The sequence below is a fragment of the Thalassophryne amazonica genome, chromosome 15 (genome assembly GCF_902500255.1).
Source record: "Thalassophryne amazonica chromosome 15, fThaAma1.1, whole genome shotgun sequence".
Taxonomy (NCBI): domain Eukaryota; kingdom Metazoa; phylum Chordata; class Actinopteri; order Batrachoidiformes; family Batrachoididae; genus Thalassophryne; species Thalassophryne amazonica.
Genome location: NC_047117.1, coordinates 93,597,775 through 93,619,111, shown reverse-complemented (window position 1 = coordinate 93,619,111; position 21,337 = coordinate 93,597,775). Strand labels below are relative to the sequence as shown.

Below are 21,337 nucleotides of genomic sequence, written 5' to 3'. Positions count from 1 at the left end.
CTGCAGTGTGTGAAAACCTGGTGAAAAACTGCAGGAAACGTTTGACCTCTGTAATTGCAAACAAAGGATACTGTACCAAATATTAACATTGATTTTCACAGGTGTTCAAATACTTATTTGCAGCAGTAACAAACAAATAAATTATTAAAAAAATCATACATTGTGATTTCCAGATTTTTTTTTTTTTAGCTTATGTCTCTCACAGTGGACATGCACCTATTAAGATGAAAATTTCAGACCCCTCCATCATTTCTAAGTGGGAGAACTTGCAAAATCGCAGGGTGTTCAAATAATTTTCCTCACTGTAAACAAACCAAAACAAACACGTACAAAACTCACAGACAGCCGACCTGAGCAGACAGATGGTCCGCCAACACGGGAACTGCAGAAAGGTATCAAAGGGCAGATGCAAACCCTGCACCCTCGGCATACTGGGATACATCTGTGTCCAACAGTTACATGTTACCAATCAATCAGAGACATTTTGCTGGTCAGTCTAAACTTTAGATCATTTCTTGAGCCCTATTGGTTTTGAAGATATCACAGAAAATATGTTTTTGTTGACCTTGAGCTCTGTTGGATCCTCTCCAGCAGTGAAACACCTCCAGATATCTGCTCGAGTAATGTTCTCAGCAAATATGGTGAAAATCTGTCCACCCATTTTTTAGTTATCTTGTTTGCAGACAGACAGACAGGACCGATTACAATACCCTGCTTCTGTGCTTAGTGGGACACAAAGTTACTGATACGCCCCTGATGAACAGAGAAGTTTCAGGTCAAAATTGAGCTGTGGAGACACACTAGCTTCATGATTCAGTGTATGATCTAATAATGTACATTATTAGATACATATCCTCACTAATACAGTGAGTAAAATTAGTATTGAACACATCACCATTTTTCTGAGTAAATATATTTCTAATGGTGCTCTTGACATGAAATTTTCACCAGATATCATTAACAACCCAACAAATAAGTACAGAAATGAAGTTATGTGCAATAAAGTGAAATGACACAGGAAAAAGTATTGAACACCTGCAAAAAGACAGGAAAGCCAAGACACCAGCTGAAATCTATCAGTAATTAGAAAGCAATCCTGGCCTTTTGTCAGTGCAAATTAATATCAGCTGGTTCAGTCCAAACTTACCAAGGTGTCACACAAGAAACATCTCATGATGGGTAAAAGCAAAGAGCCCTCTCAAGATCTTCACAACCTTATTGTTGCAAAACATACTGATGGCGTTGGTTCCAGAAGGATTTCTAAACCTCTGAACATTCCAGTGAGCACTGTGGGACCAGAACCTGAAAGTGGAAAGAACATCATTTTACTGTAAACCGGCCATGGCCAGATGCTCCTCATAAGATTTCTGACAGAGGACTGAAAAGAATTATCAGAAGAGTTGTCCAAGTGCCAATGACCACTTGTGGAGAGCCTCAGAAAGACCTGGAATTAGCATGTACAGTTGTTTAAAAGAAAACGGTAAGTAATGCACTCAGCCACCACGACGTGTGTGCATGCTCAGCACACAAGACTCCATTAGTGAAGAAAAAGCCTGTGGAAGCTTGTTTGAGGTTTTCTGCACAACATTTAGACAAACCTGTGAGATACTGGGAGAACATAGTCTGGACAGATGAGACCAAAACTGAACTCTTTGGATGTCAGAATACACATCAGCCCCAAAACACCAGAACAACAGTGACGTTTGGAGGTGGAACATCACGGTGTGGGGCTGTTCTTCACTGACAAACTTCATATAACTGAAAGAAGGATGAATGGAAAAATGTACTGAGACATTCTTGATAAAAAAAAATCTACCAGGATGATGAAGATGAAACGAGGGTGGACATTTCAGTGAGACAATCATCCCAAACACACAGACGAGGAAACTCTCAGCTGGTTTCAGAGAATGAAAATAAAGCTGCTGGAATGGTGCAGCCAATCAGCTGACTGGAACCCAACAGGAAATCTATGGAAAGAAGTCAAGATCAGAGTTCATAGAATAAGAGGTCCACAGAACCTTCAAGACTTGAAGACTGTTTGTGTGGAAGAATGGACCAAAATCACACCTGATCAATGCATGCGACTAGCTTCTCCAAACAGGGGGCATCTTGAAGCTTGATTACCAACAAAGACTTTTGTACGAAGTATTAAATAAGTTTCAGTCAGTGTGTTCAATACTTTTCCCTGTTCCATATAATAAAAGGGGCGTGACCTCTGTGTGTTTGTGCATCCGGAGCATCCATCCTTCCCCCTTTAGCATACTTATGTACTTTTTCATGAAGATTCAAGTCGTGAAAACAGCAAGGTGATTGAACCAATACACACTTCCACAATAAGAGCCTGTATTTCAACATAAAAGCCTGTGAGGTTGCTGCAGACCTGACAGAACTCATCTGCATCAATTTGACATCTCTGGTCTCCTCTTGGTGCAAAAATTGAATGTTAGTGAATTTGTGAATTTTATTGCTCATTTTATGACTTATTTTAATGATAAAAAATCACTAAGATTCAATTTTTGCACATTTTTCCAAACTGAGTGCTGTAGTATAACCAGCAAGACCCCACTGATTTTGTGTCACTACACCGTATAACACTGACACTCTTGAATTTTTTAAATTCTTTTTATTTGTGGCTGAAATATGATTTAGATTCACATACATATGTTACCCCCCCCCCCCTTTTTTTTTACAAGAACAGACTTATAATCAAACCAATACTCAACAGAGACGGAATAATAATAATAATAATAATAATAATAATAATAACATAAAATAAAATATCATATACATTGTACAGTACTATCACAACTCGGTCCACAGTCCAAAATTACAGGAATACAAATGAGTCAGAGGGCATTTCAGTTTATGTGAGATTTGTTTTGCATAAAACCAGTTGCCAAATGTCCAAAAATCCATCAATGTTGTCGTGAAGAATATATGTGTGTCTCTCAAGTGGAATTATCTTCAGTCCCTCTGTGTACCAGTCTTCAATTGTCGGACAGTCACAGGAAATCCAAAATTTCAAAATGGTTTTTCTCGTTACATAAAGAAGAATTTCTGTCAGTTTAGAGTTGTGTTTGTCCTTTGCCTTATCTACTCTGGTGGCAAGAACACACTGAAAAGCTGAAAGCTCTAGATGGTATCCCAATATTGTCGATACTGTTGTGTGGGCCGCTGAAGAGGAGGTACTGCTGGCCCACCACCACCAGATGGCGCCCTGCTTGGAGTGCGGGCTCCAAGCACAAGAGGGCATCTGAGCCGCTGGAGGTGACAGCTGTCACCTATCAACACCAGCTGTCACCCATCATCACCACCACTACAAAGACCGGACTGCAACTCCACCTCCTCGCCGAGAAATCTTCTACCATACAGGTAATCTTCTCTGCTGTGATTATTGTTGTCCAAGACATTGTTCTGTGTGCAGCCATGTTCCTGTGGACTCTGTCGGAGGCTGGATTGGCGGACAGTGAGAGGACGACGTTCTTCGCCTCTCACTCCATCCAGGAAAGAGACCAACAGGAGCTGCACGGGTGAAATTGTTGCTAGAGGTGGAGGTTCTCCCTCCTCATTGTGTACAGACTGTGGGATTACTGAGTGAGCGAACTCACACTCATCCAGAACTGTTTCTGTTTTCTGCCAGCAGTACTGGGTCTGACTGCTGAAGACAGTGGCCACCTGGGGTGCAGGGCTTGGCAGCTCCGGTGTTCTTCAGGTCCGTTGGTGGTGAGACCTGTGTGGGATCTGGCTCTTCTCGCACCAGACGTCTCCTATCTTCGAGCCTGCCACACATCACCTTTTTGTCGGATTGATATAGCGCATATTTGTATCTGTCTGTATTACGTTGTACACCTTCACAACATTAAATTGTTACTTTTTGGTTATTCCATTGTCCCTTCATTAACGCCCCCTGTTGTGGGTCCGTGTCACGACACTTCCCCAACAGGATTTCTCGGCCAGCATCATGGATCCCGAGGGGCGTCAACTCGAGCCTGAACGGCCAATGGAAGAGCAAGGTGCACAGGCGCCAGCAGGAGGCATGTTAGGGGAGCTGCAGCAAATACTGACCGCTTTCACTGCTCGGTTGGATCTGGTCACCGAGCAGAACGTTATCCTCAATCGGAGGATGGAGGCTCTCACCGCCAGGGTGGAGGCGCGCGATCAAGGCGCTACTGCAGCACCTCCTCCTGCTGGTCCTTTGTCAGACACAAACATTACACTGGTCGTTCAACGACCCCCCCCCACCATCCCCTGAAGCATACATAAGCCCTCCGGAGCCGTACGGAGGTTGTGTCGAGACGTGCGCGGACTTTCTAATGCAGCGCTCGCTCGTCTTTGCACAGCATCCCGTCATGTACGTGTCAGACGCTAGTCGGGTGGCTTATGTCATCAATTTGCTTCGAGGAGAGGCACGCGCCTGGGCTACGGTGCTCTGGGAGCAGAAGTCACGGCTCCTAACATCATACGCTGGGTTTGTAAGGGAGTTCAAACAGGTTTTTGATCATCCCAACAGAGGCGAGACCGCTTCGAGCGTGCTACTGTCAATGCAACAGGGGCGCCGGAGTGCAGCCGAGTATGCAGTCAACTTCCGCATCGCGGCTGCGAGGTCCGGCTGGAATACCATTGCACTCCGCGCCGCCTTCATAAACGGGCTGTCTCCGGTCCTGAAGCAGCACCTGCTGGCTAAGGAGGAACCGCGGGATTTTGACGGGCTTGTCGACCTGGTTATACGCTTAGACAACCGGTTAGAGGAACACCGTCGGGAGCAGGGCGGGGGGCGTGACCGGGCACGGGCCGTCCCTCTTCCTTCCAGGTCCAAAAGGGTGCCGTCGTCCCCATGCTCCACAGCCAGAGGGCCCCGTGTGGCTACAGCTCCCCCTGCTGACGAAGCTATGGACACGAGCAGGGCCAAAATAAAATCAAAGGACAGACAAAGGAGGCAGGCCCGCGGGGAGTGTTTTTTCTGTGGGTCTAACGGTCACATACAGAAAAACTGTCCCAAACGGTCAAACTACAATGCCCGTCCTTAGAAACTGGGCTAAGGGTGGGCCATAACACGCACGCGGGGGAACCCCGAAAATCAGCACGAATCTCAGTCACAATCCTTTGTGAGGATTTAACCCTTCACGCCCCAGCACTTATAGACACAGGGTCAGAAGGGAATCTGCTGGACAGCAGATGGGCAAAGGAAGTAGGGCTCCCTCTGGTGGCTCTGCCTTCCCCTGTGAAAGTACGAGCACTAGATGGCACTCTTCTTCCATTAATCACACACCAGACACAGCCAGTGACTTTGGTGGTGTCTGGGAATCACAGGGAGGAGATAGTGTTTTTTGTAACACCTTCTACCTCCCGAGTGATTTTGGGTTTTCCATGGGTGTTGAAACACAATCCCCGGATTGATTGGCCGTCTGGGGTTGTGACGCAGTGGAGCGAAACCTGCCACCGGGAGTGTTTAGGATCCTCGGTTCCACCCGGTGAGATAGCTAAGGAGGAGGTCAAAGTCCCCCCCAATCTGACGGCGGTGCCATGTGAGTACCACGATCTTGCTGACGTCTTTAGCAAAGATCTGGCACTCGCCCTTCCCCCGCACCGACCGTACGATTGTGCCGTCGATTTGATTCCGGGCACTGAGTACCCGTCCAGCAGGCTGTACAACCTCTCACGTCCGGAACGTGAATCAGTGGAGACCTACATCCGGGACTCGTTAGCTGCCGGGTTGATCCGGAACTCCACCTCCCCGATGGGTGTGGATTTCTTTTTTGTGGGTAAGAAGGACGGCGGACTCCGTCCATGCATCGATTACAGAGGGCTGAACGAGATCACGGTTCGCAACCGATACCCGTTACCTCTGTTGGATTCGGTGTTCACGCCCCTGCATGGAGCCCAAATATTCACTAAACTTGATCTTAGGAATGCATACCACCTGGTTCGGATCCAGAAGGGAGACGAGTGGAAGACGGCATTTAACACCCCCTTAGGTCACTTTGAGTACCTGGTCAAACCGTTCGGCCTCACAAACACTCCTGCGACGTTCCAAGCATTGGTTAATGACGTCTTGCGGGACTTCCTGCACCGGTTTGTCTTCGTGTATCTAGACGACATCCTCATCTTTTCTCCGGACCCTGAGACCCATGTCAAGCATGTACGTCAGGTCCTACAGCAGTTGTTGGAAAACCGGCTGTTTGTGAAGGGCGAGAAGTGCGAGTTCCACCGCACCTCTTTGTCCTTCCTGGGGTTCATAATCTCCTCCAACTCCGTCGCCCCTGATCCGGCCAAGGTTGCGGCGGTGAGAGATTAGCCCCACCCAACAAGCCGTAGGAAGCTGCAACAGTTCCTCGGTTTTGCGAACTTCTACAGGAGGTTCATTAAGGGCTACAGTCAGGTAGTTAGCCCCCTGACAGCCCTGACCTCCACAAAAATCCCCTTCACCTGGTCGGATCGGTGCGAAGCCGCGTTTAAGGAGTTGAAACGCCGGTTCTCGACTGCACCAGTTCTGGTGCAGCCCGATCCTACTCGCCAGTTCACAGTGGAAGTGGATGCCTCTGACTCAGGGATAGGAGCCGTGCTGTCCCAGAGCGGGGAGTCCGATAAGGTCCTCCACCCTTGTGCCTATTTTTCCCGCAGGTTGACCCCGGCTGAGAGGAATTATGACGTCGGCAATCGGGAACTCTTGGCGGTGAAGGAGGCTCTTGAGGAGTGGAGACACCTGTTGGAGGGAGCGACGGTGCCCTTCACGGTTTTCACGGACCATCGGAACCTGGAGTACATCCGGACCGCCAAGCGGTTGAACCCCAGGCAAGCCCGCTGGTCACTGTTCTTCGGGCGCTTTGACTTCCAGATTACATACCGCCCCGGGACCAAGAACCAACGGTCGGACGCACTGTCCCGGGTGCATGAAGAGGAAGCCAGGGCCGAGCTGTCAGACCCCCCAGAGACCATCATCCCCGAGCCCACTGTCGTGGCCACTCTCACCTGGGACGTGGCGAAGACCGTCCGGGAGGCCCTGACACAGAACCCGGACCCAGGAACCGGCCCGAAGAACAAGATGTACGTCCCACTAGAGGCCAGAGCTGCGGGTTTGGACTTCTGCCATGGGTCCAAACTCTCCTGTCATCCCGGAGTGCGCAGGACCATGGCAGTAGTCCAGCAGCACTTCTGGTGGGCGTCTATGGAAGCCGACATCCGGGACTACGTCCAGGCCTGCACCACCTGTGCCAGGGGCAAGGCGGACCACAAGAGGACCTCAGGACTCCTCCGACCCCTACCGGTGCCTCATCGCCCCTGGTCCCACATCGGCCTGGACTTTGTCACGGGCCTCCCGCCGTCCCAGGGCCACACCACCATCTTAACGATAGTGGACCGGTTCTCCAAGGTGGCCCACTTCGTCGCCCTCCCGAAGCTCCCTACGGCCCAGGAGACAGCAGACCTCCTGGTCCACCACGTGGTGCGTCTGCATGGGATACCAGCGGACATCGTCTCAGACCGTGGCCCTCAGTTCTCCTCTCAGGTCTGGAGGAGTTTTTGCAAGGAACTGGGGGCCACCGTGAGTCTCTCGTCCGGGTATCACCCTCAGACGAACGGACAGGCAGAGCGGGCCAACCAGGAGTTGGAGCAGGCCCTCCGTTGCGTTACCTCCGCGCACCCGACGGCCTGGAGCACCCATCTGGCCTGGATCGAGTACGCCCACAACAGCCAAGTGTCGTCTGCCACCGGCCTCTCCCCATTTGAGGTGTGTTTGGGGTACCAGCCCCCATTGTTTCTACTTGTGGAGGGAGAGGTCGGTGTGCCCTCGGTCCAGGCCCACCTCAGGAGGTGCCGCCGGGTGTGGCGGACCGCCTGTTCTGCCCTGTTGAAGGCCCGGACGAGGGCCAAGGCCCATGCAGACTGCCGGCGTTCCCCGGCCCCTGCATACCAGCCTGGGCAGGAGGTATGGTTGTCGACAAAGGACATCTCGCTCCAAGTGGACTCCCATAAACTGAAGGACAGGTTCATCGGACCCTTTCCCATCACCAAGGTCCTCAGCCTGATCCATCCTGTTTTTCACGTGTCGCGAATCAAGCCATACCACACCTCACCGCTCTGCACCCCTGGACCTGCACCACCTCCTGCCCGGATCATCGACGGGGAGCCGGCGTGGACCATGCGTCGGCTTCTGGACATTCGTCGCAAGGGTCGGGGGTTCCAGTATCTGGTGGACTGGGAGGGGTATGGCCCAGAGGAACGCTCCTGGGTGAAAAGGAGCTTCATCCTGGACCTGGCCCTCTGACCAGGGGGGGGTCCTGTTGTGTGGGCCGCTGAAGAGGAGGTACTGCTGGCCCACCACCACCAGATGGCGCCCTGCTTGGAGTGCGGGCTCCAAGCACGAGAGGGCATCGGAGCCGCTGGAGGTGACAGCTGTCACCTATCAACACCAGCTGTCACCCATCACCACCACTACAAAGACTGGACTGCAACTCCACCTCCTCGCCGAGAAATCTTCTACCATACAGGTAATCTTCTCTGCTGTGATTATTGTTGTCCAAGACATTGTCCTGTGTGCAGCCGTGTTCCTGTGGACTCTGTCGGAGGCTGGATTGGCAGACAGTGAGAGGACGACGTTCTTCGCCTCTCACTCCATCCAGGAAAGAGACCAACAGGAGCTGCACGGGTGAAATTGTTGCTAGAGGTGGAGGTTCTCCCTCCTCATTGTGTACAGACTGTGGGATTACTGAGTGAGCGAACTCACACTCATCCAGAACTGTTTCTGTTTTCTGCCAGCAGTACCGGGTCTGACTGCTGAAGACAGTGGCCACCTGGGACGCAGGGCTTGGCGGCTCCGGTGTTCTTCAGGTCCGTTGGTGGTGAGACCTGTGTGGGATCTGGCTCTTCTCGCACCAGACGTCTCCTATCTTCGAGCCTGCCACACGTCACCTTTTTGTCGGATTGATATAGCGCATATTTGTATCTGTCTGTATTACGTTGTGCACCTTCACAACATTAAATTGTTACTTTTTTATTTATTCCATTGTCCCTTCATTAACGCCCCCTGTTGTGGGTCCGTGTCACGACACTTCCCCAACAGATACTTCATTTTTAACATCGGTCCAAAATTTTTGAATTTTTACGCACTTCCAAAACGTGTGCATGTGTACACATTTGGATGTTGCATTTCGAGCCGTATGGTGAGCTCAGACCCAGTCTGCCTCTCAGTAACGGTGGAAAGTGGAGTCTGTGTAAAATCTTAAATTGTGTTTCTCCATCAGAGTTGCCCGTCATTGTCTTTTCAGGTGGTCTGTGGAGAAAGGGGTATTTGATGAGAACACTTTATATATTTGGGAAATGAATCTTTTTGGTTTATTATTTATTAGAATGCGGTCTAAGAAATTCAAATTTGGGGGATGTATTGAATTTGGGATATAGTGTCTAATTTGTAAGTATCGGAAGACGTGGGATGAATGTAATGAATATCTATTCTTTAAAGCCTCAAATGACGCCAATGATTCACCTTGATACAGTTTGACAAGCTGATCTAAGCCCCTCTCATTCCAGAATTTTTTCATAGTGCTGTATGTAACCAGCAGGAGACCAGTGATGCAGTGAATTTGGTGACACACCTGAATTTATTGACTGTTTTTCTGTTGTGTTGTTTTTGCATTTTGTAGACGGTCCCTAAGCGTCCGTTTCTCCACCACCTGCTCGTTCAGATTAATATTATCTTTCCAGCTCAGAGGACGGCTCATATGGATTAAAAAATAAGGTTGTAGCTCGTTGTCTACCTTCCTGAGGTTAGAAACTAATGTTGCTTGTTTTTCTACAACGATTCTCTTCAGATTATTGAGCCGTTTCCCGAAGGGGGAGGTTTCTGTCCTCTGTAAGTTTGACAGGTGGACCGTCCCAGTCAAACTCCACCTGACACTGCCTGCGGAGCGGGACACACCCAGAGGAACCGGGTGCTTGACACCAGAAGCGACAACTGCTCGATCACCTCCTCAGGCTGCAGTGACCCCACCAAAAAAAAAAAAATCATTTTTGTGGTGATGGGGTTTGCGATCAAGATTTCCTGCAGTGATTGATCCGTAAACTGAAATCCATAAACTACTTAAACTGGAAAAAAAAAAAACATCTATATTGTGAATGATATTCACATTTTGTGAGACTTACGTTCACATTTTGGGAGATACTTTTTCAGTATTCACATTTTACAATTAATGGTTTGCGGATAAATGATGATTTGCAGCTGATTCACGTTTTGGGGGTGAACAGGTGCAGGACTGCTATGTGTTCCTACGGTGAACAAAAAGTCGGTAGGTCACAGAGCCTTTTCCTGTCGTGTCCCGGCTCTGTGGAACGATCTGCCCGCACACATACGACAGTCAGACTCTGTTGTGATTTTAAATCTAAACTGAAGACATATCTTTTTTCCTTGTTTTATCACTAGTATCAAATTGTACCAGTGGCTTTCAGTGGATTGTTTGCTGTTTTGACGCTCTTCCAAATTTTACCTGTTTAATATTTCTGTTAGTTTTTCAGTGTAACTGCTGTGAATGTTAGGTCATTATTTTACTCCTATGTAAATCTCAGGAGTGGTTAGCATTTTTGCTAGTGGTCAGCTTGCATTAGCTAGTTTGCTCCCCCCCAGTTTCTTTAATACTTCTGCTACTTTTTCAGTGTAACTGCTGTGAATTTTAATTCATTTATTTGCATCTGTGTGAATCCTGTGTGAGCCCTAGGAGTGGTTAGCTTATCCATTATTGGTTAGCTTGTGCTTGCTTGGCTATACTTTTGAATTTCCTAGTGCACAAAGTACACTACCCTCCGTAAATCCTGCGTGATGCTGGAAGATAGGGTGGCTCTCTTAGAGAGCTGTGTCTGTAAGTTAGAGCAGCTTCTTAGCTCAGTGGAGTTAGATGTTACGGGCACTCCAGGTGAGGTTAGTGTTGGGCGGCTCACGAGCACATTAGCATCAGGCTAAAAACACCAGCTGTGGAGGATGGCTTTCGGACTGTGGCTAGGCGGAGGAAGCCCTGTAGGGCTTGGTACCCAGTTGTGGTACCCTGATCACACTCACCACCGTGAACTGTGAATCGGTTCTCCCCCTTGGATTTACCTCATGTAAATACTCTGAGCCCACAATTGACTTCCACTCCTGTCGCCAGGCTGAAACGCCGGACTTTGGATTCTGTCACCCGCAAGGTCATGTTACAGATGCTGGCTGATGTTAAATGTATTCCTAGGGCCAGAGCTCCCAACATTGCATCCCATCTTACGCTGCAGAAGGGAAAACAGACAAAGGAACATGACATGAGATATAGTCACATAATTATTCACATCGGCACCAATGATGTCAGGATGAAGCACTCAGAGGCCACAAAACTGGACATAGAGAGGACTTGTGACCTTGCCAGAAAGATGTGTCGGCATCGATTAATAGTCTCTGGTCCTCTCCCCTCCCGGGGTACTGATGAGGCATTTAGCAGGCTGACATTGTTAAATAGGTGGCTGGTGCAGTTTTGTAGACAGCAAGGCTTTAGCTTTATTGATAACTGTCCTTCGTTCTGAGGCCGCTGTGGCTTGCTGATGCCAGACGCCCTCCACCCTACTGGGGAAGACACCGCCATCTTGTCTGCAAACAGAGGTCTACAGGGAGGGTAACATTAGGAATTTACAACAGGCCACGGAGCAGGTGATTAGAGACCCTGCAAGGATTCTTAGCGGGGAAATTAGTGCAGAAAATCCACTATGGTGATAGTGTTGTATGGCTGGGGGGCCTGGCTGCCTTTTTGTTTCTGTCTTTTGTTTTTCCTTCCAGGTGGCTTGCATTTGGGACTGAGTGGCTGTGTTGCTGAGGTTATCAGGACCTCACCCTGATCACCTGCGGCTCGTCAGGACTCACAGCTGAGGTGCATCTATATGGATTGGAACATGGTGGCATTTAAGACTGGAGTATACCGTGTGTATTTGCCAGAGACTCGACCTTGTGACTAGACGGGTGAGATCGTCGTCTCGGGAGCCATCTCATCATCAGTGGATGCAGAGAACGTCCAGGGTTTGATGCACGGTCTGTGAAAGAGGAGGGGGTGAGGTCTCACGCTCGTCAGCACACTTCCTGAGGTACGTTAGATTTTGTGACTAACATTTATACAGTCAGTAAATGTGGTGTCCCTCACACCTTTATTATATTGAGCTGTATGTTAGTCATGTATCGGCTTCCACTGCAGTGGAGTTTTGTGAACTGGATGTTCCATGCCTGCAGGTTGGGAAGCTGATTAGTAATCAAGCCAGGAAGTGTTTGCTGTTTGTACACCTTTAAGTGTTCTCTCTGTGTGTAGAGTGTGGACTCACATAATGGTTCCTTCTTTCACAGACTCGGTTTGTTGCGGCCACCTGGGGGGTGTCGGCGGGGTCCTTGGGTCCGAACAGCTTCTGGCTCCGGACCGTTAGCGCTGCTGGGAGCGCACCACGCCAGACCGCACTTTCTGTTATTTTTGTATCACTGTTATGTATTAAATTCAGTTAGCCTTTGTACCGTGCTCTGCTTATTTCATACTGGGTCCTTCAAACGCTGGTCGGTTCTCCGAGCTGCGTCCGACACATAACAGATAGTGCAGTTTATCAGCCAGGGAGGGAAATTCAACAAGTTGAGACTGTGGTCTGCTTCCGTAGACGTGTCCATAAAAATCATAGAGGGATATGCTTTGTAAACTTAATACAATTACTACATTGGATGATGGTGAAATTGAGGATGGTCCAATGGTTGTTCCAGCAATATCAAAGATTTCATGTCTGCTACCTACAACGCGCATGGAATGTCTCAAACCTAAACCTACTTCTAGGCATCTTATATATGCTACTCTGGAACTACCCCTAAACCCAAACAGTTCAACTGTCAACCCCACTGAGGTCCTTAGTCTGGGTCTCACTGACATAAGATCACTATCCTCAAAATCATTGTTGATCAATGATCTAATTATTGATCATCACTTAGATATGATTGGGTTATGTGAAACCTGGCTTAAACCTGCAGCTGTCCTCCCCTTAAATGAGGCCTGCCCACCAGCATACACATTTAGTCATGTCCCTTGTGATGCGAAGCAAGGCGGGGGCGTTGCTCTTATTTATAAATCTAGGTTTAGCTTATTAGCTGTTGGGGGTTACAAATATAACTTGTTTGAGCATCTGATTCTCCGCTCTGCTCAGGATATTACGCATTGCCAGGGTCAGAAGAATAAAAATCAGCCACATTACTTTGTCACTGTATATGGGCTTTCTGGTCCATACTCTGAATTCTTAGAATTTGGTGCTTTTATCTCTAACTTGTTAACTGGTGCAGATAACATTCTGATCATTGGTGACTTTAACATTCATATAAATAAGCCTTCTGATCCCCTCTGCAAATCATTTATGGAAATTGTGGATGCATTAGGATTTCGGCAATGCATTCAGGACTTGATGCACATTAGTGGAAATACCCTGGATTTGGTTCTCGCATGTGATACTGCTGTCACGAATATTGACATCATGCCTCTTATATCAGTGGTCTCTGATCACTCACTTATTAAGTTTACAGTTTTGCTGCCGTGTTTAGTGGAACAACCTTATTTATCACTACGGCGATGCACCAACTCCCCAACTAAGACTGAACTCGAAGCTAGACTGCCTGATGTCTTAGCTTCACGTTTGGCAAATACCCAATCAGTAGACAAACTTGTGGATAGTTTAAACTCAGTGCTCAAAACTACACTCGACATGATTGTGCCACCTGTGTTAAAACCACGCTCCCCCAAAACACAGTCACCTTGGTTCAATCATTACCTGCGAGACCTCACGCATAAGGCTAGAGGTCTAGAATGCAAATGGTGTAGTTCAAAATTAGAAGTATTCCACCTTACGTGGCGTGATGCTATCTTAGACTATAATCATGCATTATTGGCTACAAAGTGGACCTATTACTCTGATTTGATCAACAAAAACAAGCATAACTCAAAGTTCTTGTTCGACACGGTGGCAACACTTATTCATGGACAACCACCTGTATATCGCTCTCCTTTTACAGCACAAGATTTCCTGGATTACTTTGGAAAGAAAATAGAAGACATTAGGTTAAACGTATCCCAGCATGCCTTAATCCAGCCACTACACCCTGCTATTGAGGTGGGCGCCACTACTGAGGTATTACCTAGATTTACAGAATTTGATAGCATCTCACTAGGCATGCTGACAAAACTTGTAATGTCAACAAAAAGCACAACCTGTTTATTTGATCCTATACCAACAAAACTGTTTAAGGACCTGTGGCCCACTCTTGGGCCGACTGTGATGGAAATTATTCATCTTTCATTAAGTTCTGGATCTGTTCCTAAATGTTACAAATCTGCAGTGATTAAACCATTACTTAAGAAACCTAATCTTGACCCTAGTGTATTGAAAAACTGTCGGCCGATATCAAATCTATCATTTTTCTCTAAAATTCTGGAAAAAGTGGTTTGAAAAGTGGAATGATCTCCCTACATCAGTCAGATTCTGTGGAGAATTTGAAGTCCAGACTTAAGACTCACTTATTTTCCCTTTCATATGGCAGCATACTGGCATAGTATAGTTCTACACTTTTTACTCTTTTAATTAATTTTATTAGTAAATGGAGCGTGCCACGTCCTCAACTTTATCTAAATTCTGGGTCTTTTAGTGAAACTCAGGGCTAGTGGCTGGCAATCACCTTAGTATTTCCAGTTTTTCTTGTTGTTTAATGCTGACAAATTATACTGTATTTGTCTTTCTGATGCCTGATTGTTTTTTTTTTTCTTCTCTGTTTAAGGTGCAGCTCCATCCAGAGATGGGAGTTGTATTTGTGCTGGAGACCCTCCTGTCCTGTGCACCAACAGCATTTCCTGTATATTCTTTGTGTGAATTGTTCTGTAATTTGTGTCTGTATCATGGCCCAAGCAGAGGGTCACCCCTTTGAGTCTGGTCTGCTTGAGGTTTCTTCCTCAGAGGCAGTTTTTTCTTACTACTTTGCTCTGGGGGTTGGTAAGGTTAGACCTTACTTGTGTGAAGTGTCTTGAGGCAACTCTGTTGTGATTTGGTGCTATATAAATGAAAATAAATTGATGACTAGTATTTTATGTTATTACATGTCATATTCTTACTTATTTATGTTTTTATTCTTTTACTGTTTTTTTTATATTTTAATTCATTTTGTTTTGCTTTTTTAAGTTGTGTTGTGTGAAGCCCCTTGAGGTGACCCCATCCTGAATTGCCACTATATAAATGAATCCATTTGAGTTTGAATCCATCTGTCCGTCCTCTGACATCCCAGAAAGCAGATTCAAATCTGCACATTTTCTGTGTGCCTGTGACCCCAAACCCAGAATGAACACGTTCACACTCCGGACAAAACAGTACAACTGTGTCTCAACAGCATCTCACACAGGCCAAAAAAAGAAAACGTGATCTAATGTGAACACTATCACAGTGCAAATATAAAACTTCAGTTATTCACACTTTCTTTACATGGAATATTGTTCTGGTTAAACAGCTTCAGAAAAGCTTTTTGAAGATGCAAATTGAACACAACTGCAAACAGATGAAACCTTCAATAAAGACTTTCATAAAAGCCAAAAAATGTTTGTGTAAATCCTTAAAAAATGTAGCGTAACTGGAAACAGGTTTTCCCCCAAACTCCGCTGTATGTGTTATGTGTCGGACGCAGCTCGGAGAACCGACCAGCGTTTGAAGGACCCAGTATGAAATAAGCAGAGCACGGTTCAAAGGCTAACTAAATTTAATACATAACAGTGATAATATAACAAAAAGGTGCGGCCTGGCGTGGTGCGCTCCCAGCAGCGCTAACGGTCCGGAGCCAGAAGCTGTTTCGGACCCAAGGACCCCGCCGACACCCCCCAGGTGGCCGCAACAACCGAGTCTGTGAAAGAAGGAACCATTATGTGAGTCCACACTCTACACACAGAACACTTAAAAGGTGTACAAACAGCAAACACTTCCTGGCTTGATTGCTGATCAGCTTCCCAACCTGCAGGCATGGAACATCCAGTTCACAAAACTCCACCGCAGTGGAAGCTGATACATGACTAACAAACAGCTCAATACAATAAGGTGTGAGGGACACCACATTTACTGACTGTATAACTGTTAGTCACAAAATCTAACGTACCTCAGGAAGTGTGCTGACGAGCGTGAAACCTCACCCCCTCCTCTTTCACAGACTGTGCATCAAACCTGGACGTTCTCAGCATCCGCTGCTGATGAGATGGCTCCCGAGACGACGATCTCACCCGTCTGGTCACAAGGTCGAGTCTCTGGCAAATACACACTGTGCACTCCAGTCTTAAATGCCAACATGTTCCAATCCATCCAGATGCACCACAGCTGTGAGTCCTGACGAGTCGCAGGTGATCAGGGTGAGGTCCTGACAGCCTCAGCAACACAGCCACTCAGTCCCAAACGCAAGCCACCTGGGAGGAAAACCAAAAAACAGAAACAAACCGGCAGCCAGGCCCCCCCAGCCATATAACAGTATGTAGTACAAACAGCCCCTGTGACCTGTTTTCTGTACTGATTTGTTTTGGTTTCTTTATCTGTGTGGATTATTGTGGTTTTTACCAACATCTGATGAACATTTCATGTCTGTAGGACCTTCAGAAATATATTTACTGAGAGAGATGGTGACATGTTCAATACTTGTTTTACCGGCTGCACTGAACGTCACCATCATGTGACGCGATTGGCTCCAGGATACACCAGCTATCGTTCTGCTCTGATTCCGAACCGCGCAGACATGACGTGTCCTCTATGTTTCTCCTGTTGACAGGGAGGTGGCGCTGAGGAACAGCCCCGCTCGTCTGGTGTCTGAACTCAAAGAGTCGTCCTCCGTCTGCCACGTCGTCGTGGCCGTCGCTCAGAACGACTCACCGGAGTTCCGCAAGCAGTCGGAAGAATACTTCAAAGTCAGTGCTGGATTTAAACCCGATCACCTTATTGACAGATTTCCAAACATGATCACATATTATTGATCACTTATTGATAGAATTCTAAACAGCCAGATCACAATCAAGGGGTACAGGTTCAGCAGATCTTTGTTATATGTGATTTACAGGTTAATGTCTTGCCAGTGAATGATTTGCATGTTTGTTAGTTTCATGGTACTGAAATGAACCAGTCTGGTGAAATTTGCAATGTTCTATTTAAAATGATGGTATTAAACATCTAGAAACCATTGTTTTGATGTTATTGTGGTGCTGATTTCATCAAAGCACTATGAAGAATGTATCTTATATGCAGAAAACCTTTGGCAAACAATGTTTAATACTTCTGCAAGTTAAATTTGGTTGTTGGATTGGTAACATGTGATTTGTATTTTACTTATTGCTGAGAAGCAGCACTGATATGGCCGATTGTTGAATTCACATTTGCTGTTATGAAATCAATCTTTTTCACGTCATTGACAGAAAATGTTCTGTTTTAAAGTAAATATGCATATTTGTGCGTGACCATTACACTGTTATTTGATACACAATGACACTTTCATCGAAATAGATTTTGTGATCGTTGTCTCGATAAATTCTGGATTTATGTCTCGAGAAATATGACCCTTAATATTTCACAAAAATCAGTGTAGTGTCCCGTACACCACTATTTAAATGGTTTAGATTCATCTAGGTTTAGCAATATTATTTCATTGAAAAGTTCAAATTTCTTTCGGAACAACTAAAATTATATTTACATGCAACAACTGATATTTAGTGTAAATCAGCTTGGCTGATTTGGAATTCAGGTTTGCAGAATGTCGTGTCCGTACACCAAGAGATTTTGTGCTGCAAGTCTGGTCTACAAACACAGAAACCGGTTGTATTAGAGTGACAATAAATAATGCAGAGCTCACTTCCTTGCTGTAATGTATGTATGAGAAAACATATTATAATTTCCCTAATAAAGAAACACAACATAATTATATGCTGCCCCCCACCCACCCATTCCCCCACCCTTCACACCCCCAACACACACACACACACGCTAATGATCATTTCCGGTTGGTTCTGGGTTGATGGATCCTTCCCCTGTCATGAGGCACTGTGCCTGTGGTAATGTCCTATATCTTTAGGACCAGTGTTTAACTCTGGGCCCTCTGCATCACAACGACATCGGTGCTTGAACGTGCATTTGAATGCAGCAGTTCTAAATGAGTTTTAAATGAACCAAGACTGTATTCTATCTACCTAGAAAACAGATATATGCATCACATATTTAAATAACAGCACCTTATCATTTAGCAAATGATGAAACTGTAGTGTCCGCACACCACACTTTGGCACAAAAAACATGCATTTCGAAGTCAGCTCGAGCTTTTCAGGAAGTGAAATTAATAAAAGGATATTTTGGCATTTATTAGACAACACCTTTAATCATTTTTTTTCTCAATGTAAATAATATAGTAACATCAAATTTCTACCCTTAGTGTACCCCACTGGTACCCCTTGATTGTGATCTGGTTGAAACGTGATCACATATTATTGATCACTTATTGATTGATTTCCGTATGTACATCAGAGAACGTGACCTCAGTGTGCATGTGTCTGTCTGAATAATAACCACCAGCCTCCATCAACTGACAGATGTTTGGGTCTGTAGGTCTTTGTGACATTGTAATTGAGGCTGAGATCAAAGGCACCAGCATGTGTGTCATTGTGATGTCATAACACCACTTCTTGAGAAGGTTCTGGATCAGGGTCTGCTCCCTAACCCCGAAGAAGTCGTGTTCTTTTGAATCAGACAGGGTGGTTGTGTGACCTCTGCTGGTTGATGGTGGTATTGTGTCAGAATGTGTCGTCACCCAGCATTCCCGTTGTCTTTGCTCCAATGAAGATGCTGGAGTCAGTGGGTGTGAACGCCACCATGGAAGACATTCCAGACACGGATCACTTCAGTATCATTGAACAGCTGGTGGACTCCGACTATTACCTCACAAAGGTGAACACGGACATGTGACCCAAGGCCCCAACTACAAAGCCAACATGTGATTCCATGTGGGGGGTTAATAACTTTTTCTCATCTGCAGATTCTTTTGGAGATGATGAAGAGCTGAAGTCACCACAAAACTCAGTCTGCTTTATTTCAGCATTCTATTGTTCTAACTGCACTGCTGCCAGATTGAGATGATAATCTGAACTCATCTCATTGATTGTCTGCTTTTCCACCACTAGAGTTCCTGCTGAACCCAACCAGCAGAGGCCAGTCACAAGTCTGACTTTTGTCACATTAAAGAGGTCAAAGAAGTTTTTTTTTTTTTTCTTTTGGGGGGGGGATTAATTGTGTATAATTGTAATTGTGTGATATTCTAGCTTCGAGTTTGGCCAATCAGTGGATGGTTTGAATTCAGTGCTCAAAACTACACTTGATAAGATTGCACCACCTCTATTAAAGCCACATCTTCCCAAAGCACAGTCACCTTGATTTAATGGTTACTTGCATGACTTCAAGCATAAGACTACAGGTCATGAACGGAAATGGCGTAGTTTGAAATTAGAAGTATTCCACCTTGCGTGGCGTGATGCTATCTTAGACTATAAACATGCATTATTGGCTACAAAGCGGACTTATGAGGTCTGTCCAAAAAGTATTGTACCTTTTTATTTTTTTCAAAAACTATATGGATTTGAACCACGTGTGATTACATCAGCCAAGTTTGAACCTTCGTGCGCATGCGTGAGTTTTTCCACGCCTGTCGGTTGCGTCATTCGCCTGTGGGCAGGCTTTGAGTGAGCACTGGTCCACCCCTCCCGTCGGATTTCTTTTGTCTGAGAACTTGCTGAGAGGCTGCCGCTTTGCTCCATGAAATTTTTTTCAGAAACTGTTAGAGACAGGCAGTTGGAAACCATTCGATAGATTCAGTTGGATATCGGTGAAGATTCTGTCAGCGTCACGCGGATTATGGACTGTTAAAACCTTTTTAAAGACGGCCCACAGCGGCGGAGGGCGCGCGGCGCACCGAGCGGCCATCGACAGGCTGGATCGACCAGATCATTTCTAAACTGAACGCTGTGTTGATCCGGGACATCGTGTGACTACCACAGAAATGGCAACAGAGCTGGACATAGCACTTTTGCGGCACATTCCACTGTTACAGGAGATTTTGTAATGAAAGACGTGCGGAGGATTTCGCACGTCAGCATGAAGCAGCTCAGGACGCGCAGCAAAAAAACACCTCCGTGTTGGAAACCATTCAGAAGATTCAGACGGCTTTCGATGGCTTTCAGTCGAGTGAGTATCCGAGAAATTGTGTAACAGCTGGACATGCCCCAACATGTCCTGTGAGACTTCCAAGACGGAGGTGTTTTTTTGCTGCGCGTCCTGAGCTGCTTCGTGCCGACGCGCGAAATCCTCCGCACGTCTTTCATTACAAAATCTCCTGTAACAGTGGAATGTGCCGCAAAAATGCTATGTCCAGCTCTGTTGCCATTTCTGTGGTAGTCACACGATGTCCCGGATCAACACAGCATTCAGTTTAGAAATGATCTGGTCGATCCAGCCTGTCGAATGGCCGCTCGGTGCGCTGCGCGCCCTCCACCGCTGTGGGCCGTCTTTAAAAAGGTTTTAACAGTCCATAATCCGCGTGACGCTGACAGAATCTTCACCGATATCCAACTGAATCTATCGAATGGTTTCCAACTGCCTGTCTCTAACAGTTTCTGAAAAAAATTTCATGGAGCAAAGCGGCAGCCTCTCAGCAAGTTCTCAGACAAAAGAAATCTGACGGGAGGGGTGGACCAGTGCTCACTCAAAGCCTACCCACAGGCGAATGACGCAACCGACAGGCGTGGAAAAACTCACGCATGCGCACGAAGGTTCAAACTTGGCTGATGTAATCACACGTGATTCAAATCCATATAGTTTTGAAAAAAAATAAAAAGGTACGATACTTTTTGGACAGACCTCGTATTACTCTGATTTGATCAACAAAAACAAGCATAACTCAAAGTTCTTGTTCGACACGGTGGCAACACTTATTCATGGACAACCACCTGTAGTTCGCTCTCCTTTTACAGCACAAGATTTCCTGGATTACTTTGGAAAGAAAATAGAAGACATTAGGTTAAATGTATCCCAGCATGCCTTAACCCAGCCACTACACCCTGATATTGAGGTGGGCGCCACTACTGAGGTATTACCGAGATTTACAGAATTTGATATTGTCTCTCTAGTTGTGCAGACAAAACTCGGAACGTCAAGAAAAAGCACAACCTGTTTATTTGATCCTATACCAACAAAACTGTTTAAGGACCTGTGGTCCACTCTTGGGCCGACTGTGCAGGAAATTATTAATCTTTCATTAACTTCTGGATCTGTTCCT

At 46.2% G+C, this 21,337-nt stretch overlaps 1 protein-coding gene across 2 annotated transcripts in view; it reads left to right on the top strand.

Moving 5' to 3' along the window:
• Positions 1 to 19,395, top strand: part of afmid (arylformamidase) — a 35,845-nt gene extending 16,450 nt beyond the window's left edge. Inside the window, exons 9-11 of one of the 2 annotated variants that reach the window (XM_034188758.1) lie at positions 16,802 to 16,937; positions 18,853 to 18,957; positions 19,046 to 19,395. In XM_034188758.1, coding sequence (XP_034044649.1) covers positions 16,802 to 16,937; positions 18,853 to 18,957; positions 19,046 to 19,072 — 268 coding nt within the window. In that variant the 3' untranslated portion in view covers positions 19,073 to 19,395. The remainder of the gene's footprint in view (positions 1 to 16,801; positions 16,938 to 18,852; positions 18,958 to 19,045) is intronic. The other variant, XM_034188757.1, reaches the window with a different exon arrangement.
• Positions 19,396 to 21,337: the final 1,942 nt, after the last annotated feature.